Consider the following 19879-nt stretch of genomic DNA (forward strand, 5'->3'; position numbering starts at 1 on the left):
ACTCTGATGCTACTCCCCCCAGACGACCATAACAATGCACACTTGCTGCACATATTGAAGGATCTCTGGTTCTTTAGGAAACACAGCTTTCTCTTATACAGCCTGTGTGTTGGTCAACTTGTTGTCAGTGTGGACGACAAATACTTGCACATCATCATCTTGTCCCAGGATGAAAATGGGTTGTGCAGCTGTTCATAAAATCATAATAATAATCATAAAATGGAAATTATTTTGAAATCACTGTGAGGCATAATTATTTGCCTTTTCAGTAATTCTTCTCCCTCTTGTGGATGTAGCTGATTTACACACTACACTGCCAAAAGTACTGACACATCCAAATTGTTGAATTCAGGCGTTGCAGTCACTCTCAGGAGCTCAGTGAATTCCAGTGATAGGGTTAGGGTGCAACAAATCCAGTCATGAAATTCCCAATATATTAAATATTCCACAGTCAGCTGTTAGTGGTATTATAACAAAGTGGAAGCGATTTGGAACCATAGCCACGAGTCAAACATTTCAAACACTTGACACTCAGCCATTTTAAAGCTGTCTGGTAACTCAAATGTACAGATAAGAGTAGTGGTCCCAAAATTGAACATTAGGGATTTTAGAAAGATGATCAGGCCATTCATTTTATGCATTGTTCTTGAGATTTCATTTATGATCCCTCCTGTTATGTTGCGGGTCAGATCGACACAGAACAGAAGAGATGTCACATGTCATCTGCATCACTGCAGAAAATGAAAAAAATCTAAATTATACAAGAAAATTGTAAAATACTCAGTGCCAGTGTTTCTGACACGTTTGGATGAGTAAAGATGCCCCGGGTCAAATTGACCCAGGACCATAATTAGTGTTCCTGGAAACCAACATGACAGGAGGGTTAAAGCAACTATAAACCTGATGTGAGAAAGTTGGCTTTCAAAGTTTATGTAGCAACAGCTCATGTTTCACAGTATAAAAGGGTTTTCTTGGGTACTGCTCCTTTGACTTTACCGCTATCTAGAGATCACTTCATAATTTTTCTAAGATAGCTGCAAGATACTTGTAACAAAACAAATTTCTTTCAAGAAAAACTGTTAATTCTGTAACTGGCTCTCAATAACGTGATAGGTCTTCAATAAATTGCAGGAATAATTAAAATTGATGAATCGATCAATCCATCATCCAGTTATCCTTGTCAGGTTCTCAGGGGAAGCTGGAGCCTATCCCAGCTGTCTTAGGACGAGAGGTACTTCCTGGACAGGTCGCCAGTCTGTCGCAGGGCTAACACACAGACACAGACAACCATTCACAGTCTCACCTATGGGCAATTTAGAGTTAATAATTAACCTAACCCCACTAACTGCATGTCTTTGGACTATATGGAACTGTAAGGGAGGAAGCCGGAGTAAACCTGGAGAATACCCACGCAAACACGGGGAGAACATGCAAACTCCACACAGAAAGACCCCGACCTGATGGTGGAACTGAACTCAGGACCTTCTTGCTGTGCGGCAACAGTGCTAACCACCGTGGATGGATGGGTGGGTGGCATTTGATGTAGATGTAAATCTGGAATATTGTCCAGATTAAAAAAAATGTGTATTATAATACATTGTTTTAACAAAAGAAGCAATATTAACAGACAAATTTGTCACATGTGCATCCTGATCTTTCACATGGTCTGTCTGGCTGTTTTAGTCCTTGGCAGACAGAAGAAGTAGTGATGAGTCTGGAAACACTTTCTCACTCAGAACAATGTGAAAGTCATGCCGTTAGGAAATCTGAAAAAAAAATCCATCAAAATTTGATACAGGACCTGAGAGCTGGTTCTGGCCCTTCAGCTGATCCAGCTACTGTTCACTGAAACCTCTTCAGAAATGGTCTCACCTGAAGGGAAGCCATTCTTAAAGAAGGAAAGGGGACAAAAAGGTGGAGAAGTTACACAAGACGTGGACAGAAAACAGTTGGAACAGCTCATATGGTGTTTAATCAAATTAGAAATATGCACAGAGCAGGTGAGGAGAGAGGTACGACAGTGAGTGTCTACAGCCGTGCGTAAAACATAGTGAAGAGTCTGTCATGGGTTAGCGGTTAGCTTTGACTTTGATAATTGTAGTATTGTGGGATCATCTTGACAGAAAATGAAACAAAAGACATCCAACATCCAAAGAAGAGCATCAGAATGTCCCTCAAGAACCTGGAGAGCCTTTACAAAAAACTAAGAGAGCTCATACTGTGAAATATAAATGCTGACAAACTCTGTGTTTACCTGTGTATTTGCACTTGTTTCAATATATCATTGCATAGTATGTACAGTGTAATGTAGATGAAGGTGTTTATTATTAAGGGGGAAAAATCCTAAATGCCCCCTCCCCCTCCTGTGGTGGTGGTAGTGTGATGGTTGGGGCTGTTTTGCTACCTCAGGACCTGGAAGACTTCCTGTGGTAAATGGAACCATGAATTCTGCCGTCTACCAAAACATCCTGAAGGAGAGTGTCAGCCATCTGTTCAGGACCTCAAGCTGACCTCAATGATCCAAATATACCAGCAAGTCCACCTCTGAATGGCTTAAAAAAAACAAAACAAAATTAAGACTTTGGAGTGGCCTCCCCAGTCCTGACCTGAAATCGATTGAGATGCTGTGGCATGACCTTCAAAAGGTGGTTCATGCCTAAAAAGCCTTCAAAATGGCCGAATTACAAAAATTCTGCAAAATGAGGGTTAAAATTCCTCCACAGCGCTGTTGTCATTGACTCATTGTCAATTATTGCAAACGCTTGATTGCAGTTGTTGCTGCTGAGGGTGACCCAACCAGTTAATGAAGCTTATCTGTCATCACACATCTGCTTCCCAGCTGTTGCAGCTAATCTAAGCATTAAATCACTTCCACTTTCCCACACTGTCAAGCTGATTGTGACATCACTGGTCAGCCTTCATTCCCTGCACTTCAAATCTCACTGCGCATCTGTCATTCTCCCCATCACCACCTCTCACATGTCACTCAGGCTCCATTCAAGCCTCCATCTTCATCTCCACCACCAGCCTCTAGACTCCGGGGTGTCCTGCCCTGGTCCTAATTCCCATGGCCACTGGGATTCTGTTCTGCTGTGATGGGCTATCGGAGATTAACCACCAAATACCACAAACACACAGTTTTCATTCTAAGATGAGCTTTACCGCCAAGTATTGTCATATAGGAAAGGGTTTTTCTTCTGCACGTGGAAACTGGACGATTTGTCTCCAGATGTTTTTCACAGGAGGTTTTAGCTGGAAAACAGATCAAGAAAGCAGGATTACTAACAAGGTATAGGTAAGGCAGATAGAGAGGTTTAAATGGTTAATTATTCATCTGATTTCACATTGATCCGTGTGTTTGATTTAAGTGGACTCAGTTACTGAATTTTCTGACAGCTCTTCTGGCAGTTCTTCCACTGACTGAATAAAGTAGGTCTTAAGTATATTTGCAGTCATAAGTCAGAGACTGCACTCCGTTTATATTTAAATTTTTGTCTCATCTTTCCTTTGCTCGGATTCTGCTTTCTGAGTCTAAAATCTCTCCAAATAACAGAGCTATTACCACCAGCAAAAAATTATCCTACATACCGGATCTTTTCTTAATGCTGTAATGAAAACTGTAAAATACTACTACTACTAATAATAATCATAATAATTCCTACATTCACGAGGAGCTCGTAAAGCGGCATGCGCATTCTCCAATGTGGGACGAATGGTGCCTTCAGGAACGCCCTCATGTCATTCTCGCTAGCCAATGGGATCCAGCCTGGGAACAGGCGTTTCAACGTTGCACTGCTTCCACAGCGGACTGCTGTTATGTACACTGAGTAAGTCAGAGATCATGTCTCTCCGTGTGTTAGAACTAATCTTCTTCTTCTTCTTCGCCACTCATATTCCGATCACATTATTTATTGACTTACAAGCCCTGCTGCCTGAACACGTGTACCCCCAACCGGTGAGTTACTTTAAATACACACACACACACACACACGCACGCACGCACGCACGCACATTTCCAGCTACAACTTAATGCACACTTTTGCCCTCCAGCTGAAGGACCTTCTGAAATGGTACGCAGCGGACTTCAAAGACCCCATGATGCTGGACCCCCCGGAGTGGTTCAAGTCCTTTATTTTCTGCGAGGCTTTGTTTCAAACACCGTTTTTCCCCATTGCAGCGTACGCTTTTCTGAAAGGTCGGTTAACACGAAAAGTGGCTGGTTGAGCCAAACTTTACTAAAATCATCATAATAAGTCAAAGCTACTCACCCACCCAGCCAACCAGGCACGCACTTTCTCAGGTCAGCTGCTCTCCTAGTAGGACAGAGACGCTGGTCAAAGGCGACCTCTGTCGGCCTTTATGTTGCCTTACCATCAGACATCTACTGCCTCAAGTGTTTGTAACCAAACTGCAGCTCAGCCAGGGGCGTTTCCAGGAAATGACCAAGAACCAGTGAGGGTGGGCAGGAGAAAATGTCACCCGGGCCACCACCACACTGTATTATACACACAAATAATAAAAATGAAGGGAATTGAATTTTCTGTGCTTGTTGGAAACAAACAAAACGTCTGCATTGCCTTGGATGATTCACAGACTTGGCGTCACAGGTTTTCTGTGTCTTACATCCTTTCTCCCAATCGCTCAAACAGGTGGTTGTAAGTGGATCCGGATTCCTGCCATTGTGTATTCCACACATGTGGCCACCACATTGATCCCAATCCTCGCCCACATCCTCTTCTATCAGTTCCCTCTGAAACCCAATCCTGGTCCTCAGACTGTCCAGGAGCGCTGGTTGCTAGTCTCCATATATGCACCATACCTGTTGGTGCCTGTGCTGCTCCTCCTCACCATGCTGATGTCCTCGACATACAACGCCTCCTCTAAGCCTGAGAACGTGTCAGCCAAGGCCAAGAAGAAGAACTGAAGTGCCACAAGACAATATTATCTAATTTACTGTGATTTTAAGAGATCTTTTTCTACATTTGTGAATGTATGAACATGTATGTGCAAGTCTGTGTGAGTCACACCGTTTATCAGGAAGAAACTGCCGTCGTGAACCATCCGGAACTGTCGCTTTTAATGTTGACCTTTCAATAAAATCCATATTGTGGTGCTTATTAAACCTCGTCTTCTTATTGGTGCTGTCAGAGAGTGCTAGTGATTTGTTGTCTAATTATTAACTGGGAGTCTATTCACTGGGAGTCTAATTGACATTTCTCATTTTAAAGGACTCAAAGTACAAGATGAGCCTGCAGTAATACTGCAGTAATGATATTATATACAGATATAATGATGTAGAAATTAAATAAAAAGGCTGACTTTGTTTACTGTTGTGACTTTTAGCTATTTAAACATCCTTAATGAGAAATCTATACAAGTCACCTTTGTTCAAGCCAAACACTCAGGAGTGGTGCATCACATGTAGATGAAGGGATAAGCTGTATTTGTTCGTGGAAATGCTTTGTCATCAAAGAGTTTAAACAAACTCTTGTTTTATCTCTTATTGATTCAAAAATCATCTTTGATGGATTTTCTTGTCAGCTGTTGATCTTACAGTTGTTTTAAGTCGATTAAAAATGTGCTCTTTTGCCCACTGACCCTGCACATACATTTGAACATCTCCCGTATCACACTGTTTGGATACAGTCAGCTACATAAAAGGCTCCACTAAGTGAACGTTTCTTTCAGTAATTCAAGTTGTTCTTATTATTCATCTTTTATGGCGTCTATTTGGCTGTGTTTTTACAGCGTACCTCCACGTCTCCAGGCTCTCTTTCTGGAAGGGTGGAGGCTCTCCTTCACCTCCTTCACAGAAGGGATTCTGGGTGTGTGTGCCAGCCCTTAGTTACAAAAGACATTTTTTTAAGTTGTTGCACAAGTTAAAATGTCCATTCAGCTTTGTCCTTTTACTGCTATTTTTCCCAGCCCCAGAGGGTGTAGACTTTAAACACTAAGCAAGACAAGATGTGTCGTTAATAACAGTGTATGTATTATTTTGCTGACAAACGGTGGTTTTCCCCCTCTTTTAAATATATTTGCTGTCATATTGTATAGTTACATATAGTTAGATGTTTAATAGCAGAACGTCCTCTCTGTTAAGGGTGGCCATCTGTGGAACAGTCTTCCTCAACCCATTAGAGAATGCTCGACATTCAATTTGCTTAAGGGAAAGGTTAAAAACTGGTTATGGACAAATCAAGTGTGTGATCATGTATGAGTTGTATAGTTTTAATGTTTTATTTGGGAACAGAATGGTGGTTATGTGTAAGTTTGGTGATGGAGTTTTTATTATGAATGAATGATGAATTTTTATGAATTATTATGTCTATTTTTTATGTTTAAGGACAACGGATGGAAATTAGCCTTTGGCTATAATCTGGCATGTTTACATTCATGTAATTTTTTTTTTACATTTATGTTCATTAACATGTACTGTCCTAAATAAATAAAATAAAAATAAAATAATTAACCCCCTTCATACACAACTTTTGTTGTTTAACTATTGTTAAAATATCCATTGTTTCACGTTTAAATAGGATATATGTCAAAAAATACTAATAAAATATATGAGCTACATGTGTTAAAGGCAACATCCTCCTCCTTCACCCCTAATTTCCCAGAATTCATTGTGATCATTTTTTAAAAATAAGAATATCAACTAGAGTTAATCTAAACAGCCATCAAACATCGTTGATAAAATGCATCGTTTTATAGCTGTGAGTCTGATTTGTACGAACACACGGTCCTAGACTGCCGGGACTAACCTTTGCAGCGGAAGGAAGGGTCTATGTTGGCCTCCGCGGACGGAGAGCCTATAAAAGGAAATATGGCACTAAGTTTCTGTATTGTTTAAGTCAACGGCAGAGTAGGAGGCTCTGCTGTATTTTGAGAAGTGACAGCACTGTACGGGGATTTAAATACTGTACAGTATATGTACAGGCAGACTTACAGTCGTTGCGTTTGGAAGCAGATTTAATCGAAGGCGACAGTTACTTCCAGACAGCGTTAGCTGTCCTGTCAGACTCGACGACGAAGGAAACAACGAAGTGTTTTTGTTATTTACACGGATGAAATTTATACTAACCGGGGAGACGTCAGTGTTTTTCCAAGAGCTCTTATGGACCTGGGCTTGCTGTCGAAGAAGACAGATAATAGGGACTAACAGTCCTGCGTTGATGTTTTACGCTAACATGGTCTGTGTATTAGCTCCCTGATGCTGGCTAGCTTCATAGGTTGCTACAGCTTGTATATTTTAGCTTGAGTCTGGATTTATTGTCAAGTATCGGGACAGGTATCCTTACGTTCTTATACTTCTTAGTATGTTCCTAGGCGCTGTTTACATGACGCTTGGTATAGCCAAAGGGCTATATCACTGTCAGGCTAACAGATAGCTCAGTGTCTGCATCTGCAAGATTGGCATCATGTAGACTGTCCCTCTGAACGGGTTAGGTGACCAGGACACGCAATGTGCGAGTGAGCGTCCTTAGAGTGCTTTGCAAAGCTGGATTGAAGCTACTGAACTAGGTGAACGAGTGACAGCTGGCACGGATATAGTTTAGCTCAGACTGAGTTAGCCATGCTTAAAGTCGTCCGTTGTGTGTGATATTGCAAACATCCCAGCCTGCTTGGAGGGCATGTGAATGCATCATGTCCTGGCTGCATCTCTTATTTATGCAATAACGCACACCAGAGCAGCCTGTCATGAAATAATTCCGCAGTGCAAGAAGCAGCAGCAGCAGCATCATCAGGACTCAGTCGATAGCTTGCCCTGGGATTTTTTTTCCTCTAAAGAGGACAGCGTCATCCAAGGATAACCAACTGTGCCCAGCTGGACCATCGGTCCTTCACAATGGAAACTGTGGGAGATTTTGAGTACAGCAGAAAAGATCTGGTTGGACACGGAGCCTTTGCTGTGGTGTTCAAAGGAAGACACAGGAAGGTAAATAAATCAGTTGCACATTTGCATCCCCTCCTTTACTTCATCTTGCAGGGAAAGGGAGAGCGAGCAGACAACTCGTTTGGAAATCTGGGTCAGTCAGTAGAACTGGGGACTGCTGCTCTGCAGCACTATATCACCTTTTTTGCGGGGAAAGATAATATTTTCAAGCACTTTCATAACTAAACCCCTGCATCCTGGCTGATGTAATGTGGAGTCATGCTGTGACAGGTGATTATGGTGCCATTTCACCGGCCTGATGGGAGGTGCATGAGTGCATTTATGCTATTTCGTTCATTCATGATGGAGATGAGTCAGGCAGCTGTGAATGACTTGCTGACATACTAAGGCAGGAGGGAGCATGGGGGGTGCAGTGTTTTTCCTTTTGCCTTTTTAAGCAGAAGAGCTTTACTTATGTAAGAGCTGCACAACATTCATTCACACTGAACCACAGAGAGATCATTAAGCTCAGAAAGTGGATTAAATTGCTAACATTTCCCGGAGTGGGGCTTTCCGTGACAGAAGAAGCTTAGGATGGGGTGGGTTTATATATGTGTGACAGAGATGCAGGCCATGACATCACGGTGGCCCAGTGCTACTGGTGTGAAACAGATGGTCCTGAATTCCTGAACTGAAGCTGCATCAGAGCATCCCCGGAGCCAAGCTTCTATCTCACTGTGACAATCGATTACCAGCTCAGAGCCTGGAAACTCTGAAACATATGTGTCTGTGTAAACAATCCCTGTGTGTGGTCACATGCTTCCATGTCAGGTTAAAACAGACCTGGCATGTGATCAGTGTGTTTACTATTTTAGTCCCATCATCTGCACTCTGTTTAGCCTATTTATAGGATTGTGTGGGCTCACAGGCGCAGGACAGTTAGAGGCACCTGGATGCATCAGACCTAATGGATTGATTCATTCCTTGGGCGGTGTTGGATGTTGCATATGGTCTCATGTTGCACTGAAATATCAATTTATTATGCAGAGTCTGTTCACAGATAAGATAGACAGGGGCTAGTTTGAGAAATGTCTTTTGGCTTCCGTGGGTAATTCCCCCTCGAACTTTGAAACAACAAATGTCGGAAAAGAAATAAATGTATTTGGTGTGAATATCACACTTTTTCACTCTGTGTTTTATTCCTAGACTTTATATAAATGATGTAACCACTGTGACATCGCCCACTGGTTTTGGACTGCATTTAAGACCCTCAACATTGTCTCTGCTGCCCTGTTGTTGTTGTTGTGTTTTTTTTCAGATAGAAATGACCATATTTGGACTGTTGGGTGCAGAGCTATGTTATCAGCTATTGCTAGCAAGTCAATAGGAACAGTTCAGCTAGCCCAGTTAGTGGCAATGAGGTGACAGATATATGACTGCTGTATTTTTTTAGGCAAATGAATATAATATACATACATATACCAAATATGTTATCACCTTAGAAACTACCAAAATCAAATTCTTTCTGGTATTTAAGATTAAATTCTGTAAATCTGTAATTGCAGTTTTCCTTTGGGGGCATGCTGTGGGTGTGAACATTTTGTTTAACTCATGTTAGAATGATGCAAAATTGTTACATTTTAAAAATATTTTCTTAACTTTTCATAATAATATAACAAATTATAATATTTTCTCAATGCAAGTTTTATTCTTTGAAACATGAATCGTAGAGATGCATTCATAACCACTGGATTTAATTGACTGGATGTTGATCTACCCAATGTTTTCAGGACAAGGACATTTTAAACTTTGTGTACAATGAGTGGCTCGCATAAGCTATGAAGAGCGCTGCTCACAGTGCTCTGGTCCTACTTTCAGCTGTCCAGTCTCACCTTCAGCTATATCTGGTTGCAGTGTTATTGACTATAATCTCTTTGATGCTCACAGGTCTGTAATCAGCTGTGATTCATAAATGAGATAATGCTTTATCCTGGAAAATGAACACGTGCTTCTGTCGCTCTCAACAGGGCAAATCTGGTGACTCCACCTTTTCATAACTCTTACGTGCCAATTAGCTAGGTTTGAGCAAATACATTTCCCTTTATATTGTACAATAAAGGCATCTTGATCCAAGAGCTCATCTGGAAACATGATATTGCTCTAACAGTCATCTGAGCGCCTTGTCACTGAGTGCAGAACCTTGCTGTCAGAAAGCCAGTTGACCCGGTGTCACTGGGACAGCTAAAATTTCCTTCGTCCTTCACGAGAACTTGTCCACTGCAGAGCCAACAGCATTTTGCATGTGCTAGAAAAATCAAAGCCATATCAGTTTAATTTCGAAGTGTAAATTCACATCAATGATAAGATGTAACCCTAACCTTAGATTTTGGAGAAAAATAAAATCTAGAGTTTTTGAAGTGTGGCAGAATGTTTAGCCAGATAGCCACAGGGTTGCCATCATTGATGAGGACCTGGAAATCAGGGGGTTAAATTTGGCTGCTCTTGCCTTCAAAGTTAATGGCCTGATTAGATTGCTGTCTGTAAGTCTCATGCCTTCTTTGTGGTTCATGCTGACTCATCTGCACGGTGTAGGGTATAGAAAATACACTTGTATGAATGTGTGTGACAGGGTGAATGAGGCTTGTATTAAAAAGTGCTCAGTGTAGAACACCATGCAAACATTCGGTCAGTTAGACAGAAGTTGATGTTAAAGATTCCCAGTGTGGTTCGAAGACTTCTAGGGCTTCCTGTAAACACAGATTGATTGGGCAGTGCTCAGACTGTCTGTTATATCTCTTTCACCTCCACCTCCAGTCTTGATCTTACATGATAAAGTCTGTTACCTTAGCGTGCCTCGTCTAAAACCGAGGCAGTGTTTGCTAAGACTGAATAATAAAACACTCTGGTAGAGCTTTATCACACACTAAATCCCACATGTGTGTTTCTGTTGGGCTGTCTCCGAGGTATATTGATCACAATACGAGTTGGCCAGGATGTTACGGGTTTCAGGTCAACAAAAATATTTCCTGAGTGAAAGGATGGTTGCCTCTAGCCACAACTAATTCATGCACTTTCTCTATTGGTTTTAAGTGGTCAGCCTGCAGCGTCAAGGAACTCAAAACCTCAAGAGGAAACGTATGAGTGGCAGCATTAAAAATTCAATCTGAACTGTTGTGCAGGAACATCCTTGTTAACTTCTCACGTGATCTGTTTCTTCTTGTTTTGTGTTGTGTAGAAGACTGATTGGGAGGTGGCCATCAAAAGCATTAACAAGAAGAACCTGTCCAAGTCCCAGATCCTTCTTGGGAAGGAAATCAAAATCTTGAAGGTGAGCATGACCCTGAATTTAATTCCCTCCTTTTTTCCTCTTTACTGGAGTCGACTTGACTTGAGCGTGCACCTTATAAAATCCGGCCCAGATAGAAACATGAATGAAAGTGACCCGATTAACTTCCATAGGCTAGTTGATGCTAATGCTAATGCTTTTCACTTTTCTGCTCTTTTTGCTCAGGAGCTGCAGCATGAAAACATTGTGGCACTTTATGATGTCCAGGTAAGTTTGGGAATCTTTTAGAAACTTTGCTGCAGTGACCCTAATAAGCAGTAAAGTAATGTATGTCTTTAGTGTTTGATTTAATTTTAGTATGCAGCTTCTTTAACTAATGTTTCATCGTTTGTTTGTGTCTGAGAGGATGAGCTTCTAAAGTCTGTGGTAGAAAAACTGAAATTTTCAAAATGAACCTTCATCCAAAAAGATCACCAAGCGTAAGAATATGTTCAGCTAGCCTAACCTGGGCTTGGCTATGGTTCAATGCACAGACAGTATGTGAAAGCTGGATGAAGCCAAATTAAAGTTACACATTGGTTTACTGTTATTTCAAGCTGCCAGTTTGGCATTTTGGCCATACGTTTAAACGGATGTGATTGAATGATATTGTAGAGGTGCGGATTATCAGGCTGCACTGGCAGTATACTTATCCATTGGTAAGTTAGAAATGAACATTTGTTAGCATGTTATGGACATAATTCAAACGTATGTTGCTAAATAATGTGAAAGTAAAATGTAAATATATCCTCAAACATGAGTCACATCTGCAGTTGTTGTGATTGTGAGATCAGCAGCAACTATCTCTGATAGCTATGATAACATGTTATATGAATTTCAAAAAAGAAATGATAATGTTGTTGTTCAGTGCCACATATAACATAAGTCATGGACACTTAGGATGATGAACGGGTGACACTAAACTGTGATGATGCCGTAGATCTTTTGTGCCAACGACATCTCGCACACGCACGCTGTCCTGGTTATCACACCACTATCTTAATCACTTTATTTGGGATTTCTGAGTATTAAGAGCTGAGCAGCAGCTTGTCTTCTTAATCTGATAACTTTGGCACAACTAGTCAGAATTTATCTTAGTGAAGGGATCATTAAGAAATGTTTAAATAAATAAAAATACTTTGGTTAAAAAATTATTTTATTGCATTAGTCACTTGGTCATGTTGTTTTGCCGTACATAGGCTTTCCTAGATGGGAATATCGATGACAAACTTAGAGGCAGCTGAATATTGTTACAAAGTATATGTGGTTTGTGTCCATCCACAAACACGTTTGCGGGCGAACATGCGCCGGCGTGCGCCCTCGGCCTCGCTACTGCCACAGATGCAGTTTCTGCTGGAAACGCTGAGTCTGTGGGTAAACTTGTCTGTGTTTCTAGACATGAGTGAACTCAAGCAAAACGCCTAGTGAGGGTAAAAAATCTGATTCTGAACTCGCCTGCTTTACTCTGATTTCAGCTGTTGGCATTAACAAAGCAGCTCAAGTTCACAAACTAAGCCTGTTAACCTCCTTAAATGTGTCAAAGTGCATTAGTATTATATGATGGTGTTAAAACCGTTAACTCTGACAAACACAATAAAAGCTTCCAGAATTCCTGAATACAATCTGGCGGCCATGTGACTAATAACCCAGAGTGCTTTGCAGTTACAGTTAAGTCAGTCTGTCATTTTGGCCTTTTCTCTGGCTCACATGCACATCGAGCTTGATGTGAAAATGCTGTTATATGCATTTCTAAGAGTAGATCACAGCACCACAAGAAAATAGTTGTAATATGTTGCAGTCAAATTAGTAGAAAAGTGTTTTAATCTGAATCTGAAAGGCCAACCTGTCAGTGCAGTCGGTCTGCTGCTGAGCTGCCCATGTTCACGTTAGGAGGAAAACAAAAACTTTAGCTTACTTGTGTAACCCTGGTTCTCACAGTAGCATGAGTGCAATGTCTCACTATTGGATACGCCTCCCTGCGTATTCCTCAAAAGCATTTATCCCATTCTGCCAATCCTGATTGGCTGGTGAAGGTGACGGCCATGTCGGGCAGAGCCATCCACCCTTAACTAGCTTGCGCTATTACACGGTCGTTATTCAAAAACCTCTTCTCGCTTCGGAGCAAATCTTAAACTTAGCTAGCTAGCTTAACTGTCCACAGACAGGAGTGTTAGCTGTTTCCCGTCGCCAGGCGCGTGCTACCTTTGCTCATCTCTCCTGAACCCGGATCTTCACCACAGATCGGGCATCATACCATTTACCTCCGGTTAGATCCCCTTTAGACCTAACAATTATACATTCATTGTTAGTTAGTGGTGCTGGTTTCGGTCATTAAGGAAATGTACTGTTTATATGATTGGGGAAACCTGCTGTCAGCTGAGACTGAAGAAGAAGTCACTTAGAAAACACTACGTCCAGAAGGACGGGGTCAGCGTTTGTGGATTTCTTTACCTGGATGAGCGTGCGTCGAGACTGGAGTCAGGAGAGCCTTTGATTGTATTTTTCAAAGCTGTCTGTCTGTAGTGTTTAGCAGTGGTTGAGCCGTAGATAATGTTGTGATGCATTAATGATGGAGTTAGTTTCCTACACAGAGACTGTTGTTCACTGATGGTGGGTGAGAGAGGCTGTGCTGCATTTACTCCACACATCCTAAACAAGTGTTTGATTTTGAATTTTTTAAAGGCAGAAAACTTGCAGTCATGAATAAATGACGCGATTTACTCCACTTTGCTGATGTCTGTCACAAGGCGAGCGCACAGTAGGATGGTTCTGACAAGAATGCTGAAAAATCCGTTCTTCAAACTGCTATGTTGTTTGTATCCTCTGTTATACTGGTTCATATCAGCAAGCAGTGAAAAGGTTCTGTTTAGATGTCCAGAATTGGCTGTAATACCATAAATACTAATTTACCACTAAAATGTGATAGTGAAGCACATCCCACATAGCAATGGTACTTCCTGTGTTTGCGTAAGCCTCCCTCTGGGATGCTGCTGGTCAGCCTTTCCACCGGTCCACTCCTCCCACCATGTCCTCATCCCTTCATCACCCATCCACTCTCCTGCTGATGTAATAGATCTCTTCCACAAGCAAGTAGCTGAGGAACCCATTAGTCAGGGTGCGTTTCCAGCAGGGATGAGATGTTCAAGTTTCTGAGTTTCATATTCAAATTTAATCAGGTGTTTGGGGGGAGAAATGGTTACATCATGAGAAAATAAGAGACTCACATAAAAGAGAAGGCACACAAAAAGTCGTGGTTGGTAGAGGTCAGTGAAATTATGAGATCATCCCACTGATACTTGACTTTAGTGTCCAAATCTGTTTATCATACTGACAGAATTAGGGTTTAAAGAACCCAAACCCAACATGATGTTTTTGGCATGAGATGAGATACTGCTGCTGTTTTTGGCTTAAAAGCATTTTAGTCACTCCAAGCACTCTTTCAGTTGTGTGGTTGCAGTTCCTTCGTACTCGTACTCTTTGGGTCGTGATTTTGTTTACCTGAGTTCTGTCACCTCTTGCTTGCATGTCTGAGACGGTCACCAAGCTTTGCCTGTCACAGCTTCAGGCACAGTGTCTCCGTGTCTTTTCTTAGCAGCTGCATCTTTTTTTATTGTCCCTTTAGTGTTCCCTGCGCTAGCAGAACAATGCTGTGTGGCAGGCTGGGCTCCCTTGGCGGTTATCAGTACTGTCTGGTGTATTACAAGTCTGGCAGCTGTCACTTCCCATTATTTATACGTGATATATATTTCACTTTACCCCCCAGCTCCCCCAGTTGACCTGTTCCCAGCTCTATTAGCTGTTGTTTGAAGCATGTGTTGTATGTATGGGCTTACCAGACCCAAACCAACTTGTGCAACCGTCCTAGCCTCTGTACTAGGAATTGCATGGAGCAGAGATTTTCTGCTTCTTATGGTACTTTTCAGACTTTAGCACTGTTCCACTACCTTAATATTTCATCCCAAGCCCACAAAGCAAACTGGCAACAAAACTGGTTTTACATTACTGTGGCAATCCTGTATGAGCTGGAACTGCAGAAAATTGTCAGTGATAACAGTACACACAGTAACCTACTGCTTTTTTCAGTAGGGTCATTTGGAAAATGCTAGCTCGATGGTCAGTGAAAATTTAGATGTGGAGATCAAGCGACTCTAGCTCACAGTATAGTTGGCTGTTTGTGTTCACACTGCTTTGGATCTTTATGAGCACCATATAGATCATGTGCTTGTTACTACACACTTAGTAGAACTGCTTACATCCCTGTGTATGTTACATTTGTTCACTCAGCATCCACACTTTGACGAGGGACTATATTAACGTACACCGTGGCATCTCAGCACTTCTCGTGCTAGTTGCTGATGGCACAGAACAGTCACAGTTCTTTCACGTTTTTCTCTGCTGATTTTCACTCTAGTCATACTGTAGAATCTAAATAAACTTCTACATATCTTTGGAAGACCTCTACATACACTAGAGTGTGCTAGCTTTTTTGGATGCAGTGAGTCACAGATGTACACAGATGCACCAGCAGCCTCTCAGAATAGCTGTGTGTTGACAGAAGACCGTGTAGCTGGATGTAGGAGTCTGCACCTTTGAAAGATTGCAGGTCCTTGGGACCAGAGCTGTAGTTTGGAGGAGCTCTGTTCATTTGCTGTGTTTAATGACAGCCTCAAGCACACAGCTGATTGGCTTACAGTCCTTGTCCTCTGCACTGTTGATGTTAAGCATTCTGCAGCAGCGTGAGGTAGCCTGGTCTAATTATAAGGTGTCCCGTGTCAGGCTCCTGGTTCCTTCTCCTCTCTAACGCTGCCGCCACCACAGATTTGCTATTTGGATTCTTATCAATTGGAAGAGATTGGATGGATGGATGCATAATAATGGCTGATTTCATGGTTTCACTGAATTCCTTCTCGTCAAATGAGAAACAAGACGACTCAGAGAAAATGTGCTCAGTCAGCAAAAAGTCGATTGTTGTTCTCAGCACATAAGAATGTCCAACTGAGTAATTCCTGCCTCCTGACAAAGATTTGAATTTTGTTATTGAAATTTCTACAAAAGGCTAATAACTGGACACTGAGCAGATCAACACGATTAAAGCAGGACAGGTTCTGACTGGTGTTAAACAGAGGAAAACAGGTTTTTGGTTATTGAGAAAGCTGCTCCTAAGAACGTTGTGTGCTTGTTCAAGGAGGGTCCCTCCAGCCTGACATGTGTAAAAACATCTGGTATAGGGGCTGTTTTAAGGAGCAAGAGGCACATTTCCTCTTAGCTGCTGTTTTAGAGCTCGTTTGAGTTTTCCTAGAAAATCGTCCTGTGTCTACATTCCTTTTACACAGCTTTGCTTTCCAGACATTTAACTGGGGAGAAGATCAGAGGAAATCACTGTGGCTGCTCATTGGAGCACACAAACATATGCCCAGTCATCTGCTTAGAACATGTACATGTGTCTGTTTAATCACCACGTAAGGATGAGCGCACACAGTCACATGATGTTCAGTACACATGTTGCATAAGAAGCTGACTGAAGGTCTCAAGCCAAGAAATACAAGCCTGTGAAACTGTCGGTACTGTGTGCTGGACTGTCTTGGCCCTTAATAAAAGTGTATTATTGGCGTTTTTGTTGCACATGCACTGACCTGTTGCAGTCAAGTGTATATTGATGTATGAGTGAACTGGCATATCTGTGTAATGACGCGATGTACAGTTTCTCTTCCTGCGAAATGATAAACATCCTGTCCTGTGTATCTGAGACTGAGCAGCTGTGATGGTCAACAAGTGATCCTGAGTTATTGTTCTAAACACATCATTAGTTGTTTTTTTGTTTTGCTCCCTGCTGTCACTTACACAAGCCATCTGTCGCTTTCCGTTGGTCAAACGTAGGCTTTTCTCGGAGCTGACTTCCCTTGAATTATTCCAGTCTTTGTGAAGAACTAGTCTCCTGACCTCCCCCTTCACCGTGCACCCTGCCCTCTTCGGTTTGACCTTTCCCCATCCCCCATATAGTTACATAACCGTGCACTCCTGGAGTTGGCATGATGTATTAGTGGAACAGCTAACCAGGCAGTATCTTGTTTTGGCTCACATTGACTCATTGCAGTCCAAAGTATTTTTGCATTCATGTGAATGTGCTCAGCGCCCATGTATTGTGTTGTCAGTTATCATGCGAAGCAGCCAGCCAACTCAGTTGCTTGCGAAACGGCTTGTAAGTGCTATGTGCGTGTGACATGGCTATGATGTGAGAGGCAGAGAGAGTCTATTTATGTCATAGTTGTTTTGGAACTTTTGTGCTGGAAGGCGATGTTTTTGGAGCCCAGCCCAATCCACCCATCAAAATCCAAAGTTCACCCGTGTTTACATCAGAAGCAGCCAGTGTGTGTGAACGGTACATTCTAGAAATCATTTGTAAATGGTCAGAGATTGTCACTTTTATAACTGTGAGCTGCTACTTCCTCTAAGCTCTCACAGACAGAGGCTGCCCTATGTGCAGTCGTCACCACCTGCCTCTTGAAATTCATGTTGTTTCTTACCAATGGGCAACGCGCCGAAACCGAAGCAACTGCTGCAGCCAGAGACGGTAACATGTGAAGGGCCCAAACCGTCATGCTGTTTGTTAACCTCTGCTTTCTGTGGATGCTCAAACTTGTGTTTGTGTAAGAGTGTTATTTAGTCATGTCTGCTTCATAACTAACCTCAGTGTCTCTGAGGTTAGTTATGAAGTGGGCTTTGTGATGTGACTCTTCTTTCACTTCCCCCTCTTCAAGATTACGACCACATTATGTAATCCCTCCTACTTGACACACCGAGAATGGATCTCCCTCCAACACCTGCCCCAGCTGGTGAAATCATTGGTATGGAGTTGGAAAGGATTACTTAAGAGCTACCTAGAAGACACAAAAAACCAAAGCCATTTATGTCGGGGTCACACACATCAGCTGACTTACATGGTGTCACCGTGCTACAGCGAGTAGTCGTGTTTGTTGTGTGGCCAGATAAGCTGAGTGAATCTCATGAAATGCTAGGGAAGAGTTTGTGCGTGTGGTGCACTAAAGTTATGTTTTGACTGAAATTGAGCCTCAGGGCCTGATCTGTGTTTAGATGAATTTGATACATTGGCGCTCACAATTTTATGGCTCTAAAGAACATAACGTATAAGACGCCACAGCGTTGAATTTAAATGTTGTTACTTACGAAGGACAAACAGAAACAAAAAAGATGGGTGCCCATATGGCTAAACAAACAAAAGAGGAGGAAAACCCAGAGTCAACCACACAGTGGGCCATTGGACTGAGGCTGCTCCTCTAAACTAGTTTAGGTAAACCAAACTAATGTAAACCAAACTGAAAACAGGAGTGCTGGTAACCGTCAACTCATCCTGTACTTAAACTAAGCTAACAGCAACAGAAAGATGAAGCCGCTGCTGATGGAGGTCAGTGGGAACGACCACCGTGCTGTCTTCTCATGTGGTTAGGCTTCACCAACCAATCAGCACTAAGAATAAGTCAGTGAGAGCGCAGGTTAATAAGACCAATGCACCGGGGTCACATGATCAAAGGATGAAACAGTGCAGAGACTTTTACAGATGATTTTAATCATTGGAAGCTACTAAACTGAAGCGCCATCATGCAAATATAATCATTTCACCTGTTCATCTCAGTTATGTCCACTAATTAGTTTCCATAGTCACCCCTTTACTTTCATCTGCCGCTCGTGTGTGACGTCAGCAGCTTGGCAACGTGTCAAAATTTCCCTCAGAAGTTGGCAACAACGTTTTCTCAGTTTCCAAGTCGAGTGGGCATTCTGGTGAAGTTCCCATTCAGAAAGATGTTGTAGATTATTCTAACATCACGTACATGCATAGTAAGATGGAAGTAATAAAAATACAGGTTCAGAAAAAGCCAGGTCTGTTATAAATGGCATCCGCAAGTAGTTTGGGTGCGTTGTGTTTTCTCCAGTGGCTGTTTTGTGGTGTGTGTTTGGAGCTGACAGCTGCTGCAGGATAAATGGCTGCTGTAACAGATTCTGTGTCTCCTCTTTTCCAGGAAACGCCCAACTTTGTTTTCCTGGTCATGGAGGTAAGTATAGAAACATGACACTGTAGATAGTTGGAACATGTGTGTTTTTTAAACAGAGTAATGATTTATGGCCAGATGTCAACATGTGCTCTTTCCCTCTGTGCTGGCGTAGGCTTCACTAATGTTCTGTTGTTGCTGCCTTTTTTTTTTCTTCAAAACTTTTTGTTCTCTTAACCTCCTGATGACCTCACTCTGTACACGGTCTCCAACTTTCTGCACTTGTGTTGCAACACTCGGCTGGCTGCAGGATAGAAAACAAACCATCTCAGGGTTCTCACTGACAACAAGCCTCTTTTCTAAGAATCAGATCTGCCTTGGCTTAAAATCTTGTTTTGGAGTTTTTAGGACATTACATTGTTAGACAAGTGATTTTGTTTGTCCTACAGCGAGGTTACATTACTCTGAGGATGTTGACATAACAGTTTTGTCATCATCCATCCATTTTCTTCCGCTTATCCGGGGCTGGGTCGCGGGGGCAGCAGCCCAAGCAGAGAAGCCCAGACCTTCCTCTCCCTCACCTCCTCCAGCTTGTCTGGGGGTTTGTCATCATATGTATGAAAATTGCATTTTTCAGAGCTGGCACTAGCTGAAGATTGGTGGATCTTTGCT

At 42.1% G+C, this 19879-nt stretch overlaps 2 protein-coding genes across 2 annotated transcripts in view; both read left to right on the forward strand.

The window, feature by feature from the left end:
• Positions 1 to 3747: 3747 nt before the first annotated feature.
• tmem97 (transmembrane protein 97) lies at positions 3748 to 6431 on the forward strand. Its single transcript, XM_084951112.1, has 3 exons — positions 3748 to 3955; positions 4051 to 4195; positions 4650 to 6431. Exons 1-3 carry the CDS (start codon positions 3755 to 3757, stop codon positions 4922 to 4924), a joined length of 621 nt encoding a protein of 206 aa, XP_084807238.1. The 5' UTR covers positions 3748 to 3754; the 3' UTR covers positions 4925 to 6431.
• A 403-nt stretch (positions 6432 to 6834) lies between these two features.
• ulk2 (unc-51 like autophagy activating kinase 2) overlaps positions 6835 to 19879 on the forward strand; it is a 36020-nt gene continuing 22975 nt past the window's right edge. Inside the window, exons 1-4 of the mRNA XM_084951606.1 lie at positions 6835 to 7939; positions 11112 to 11204; positions 11388 to 11429; positions 19238 to 19270. Of these exons, the coding sequence (XP_084807732.1) occupies positions 7850 to 7939; positions 11112 to 11204; positions 11388 to 11429; positions 19238 to 19270 (258 nt within the window). The 5' untranslated portion in view covers positions 6835 to 7849. The remainder of the gene's footprint in view (positions 7940 to 11111; positions 11205 to 11387; positions 11430 to 19237; positions 19271 to 19879) is intronic.

This window comes from Perissodus microlepis, chromosome 14 (assembly GCF_051167445.1).
Source record: "Perissodus microlepis isolate ML-2025 ecotype Zambia chromosome 14, ASM5116744v1, whole genome shotgun sequence".
In the NCBI taxonomy this organism is placed as follows: Eukaryota; Metazoa; Chordata; class Actinopteri; order Cichliformes; family Cichlidae; genus Perissodus; species Perissodus microlepis.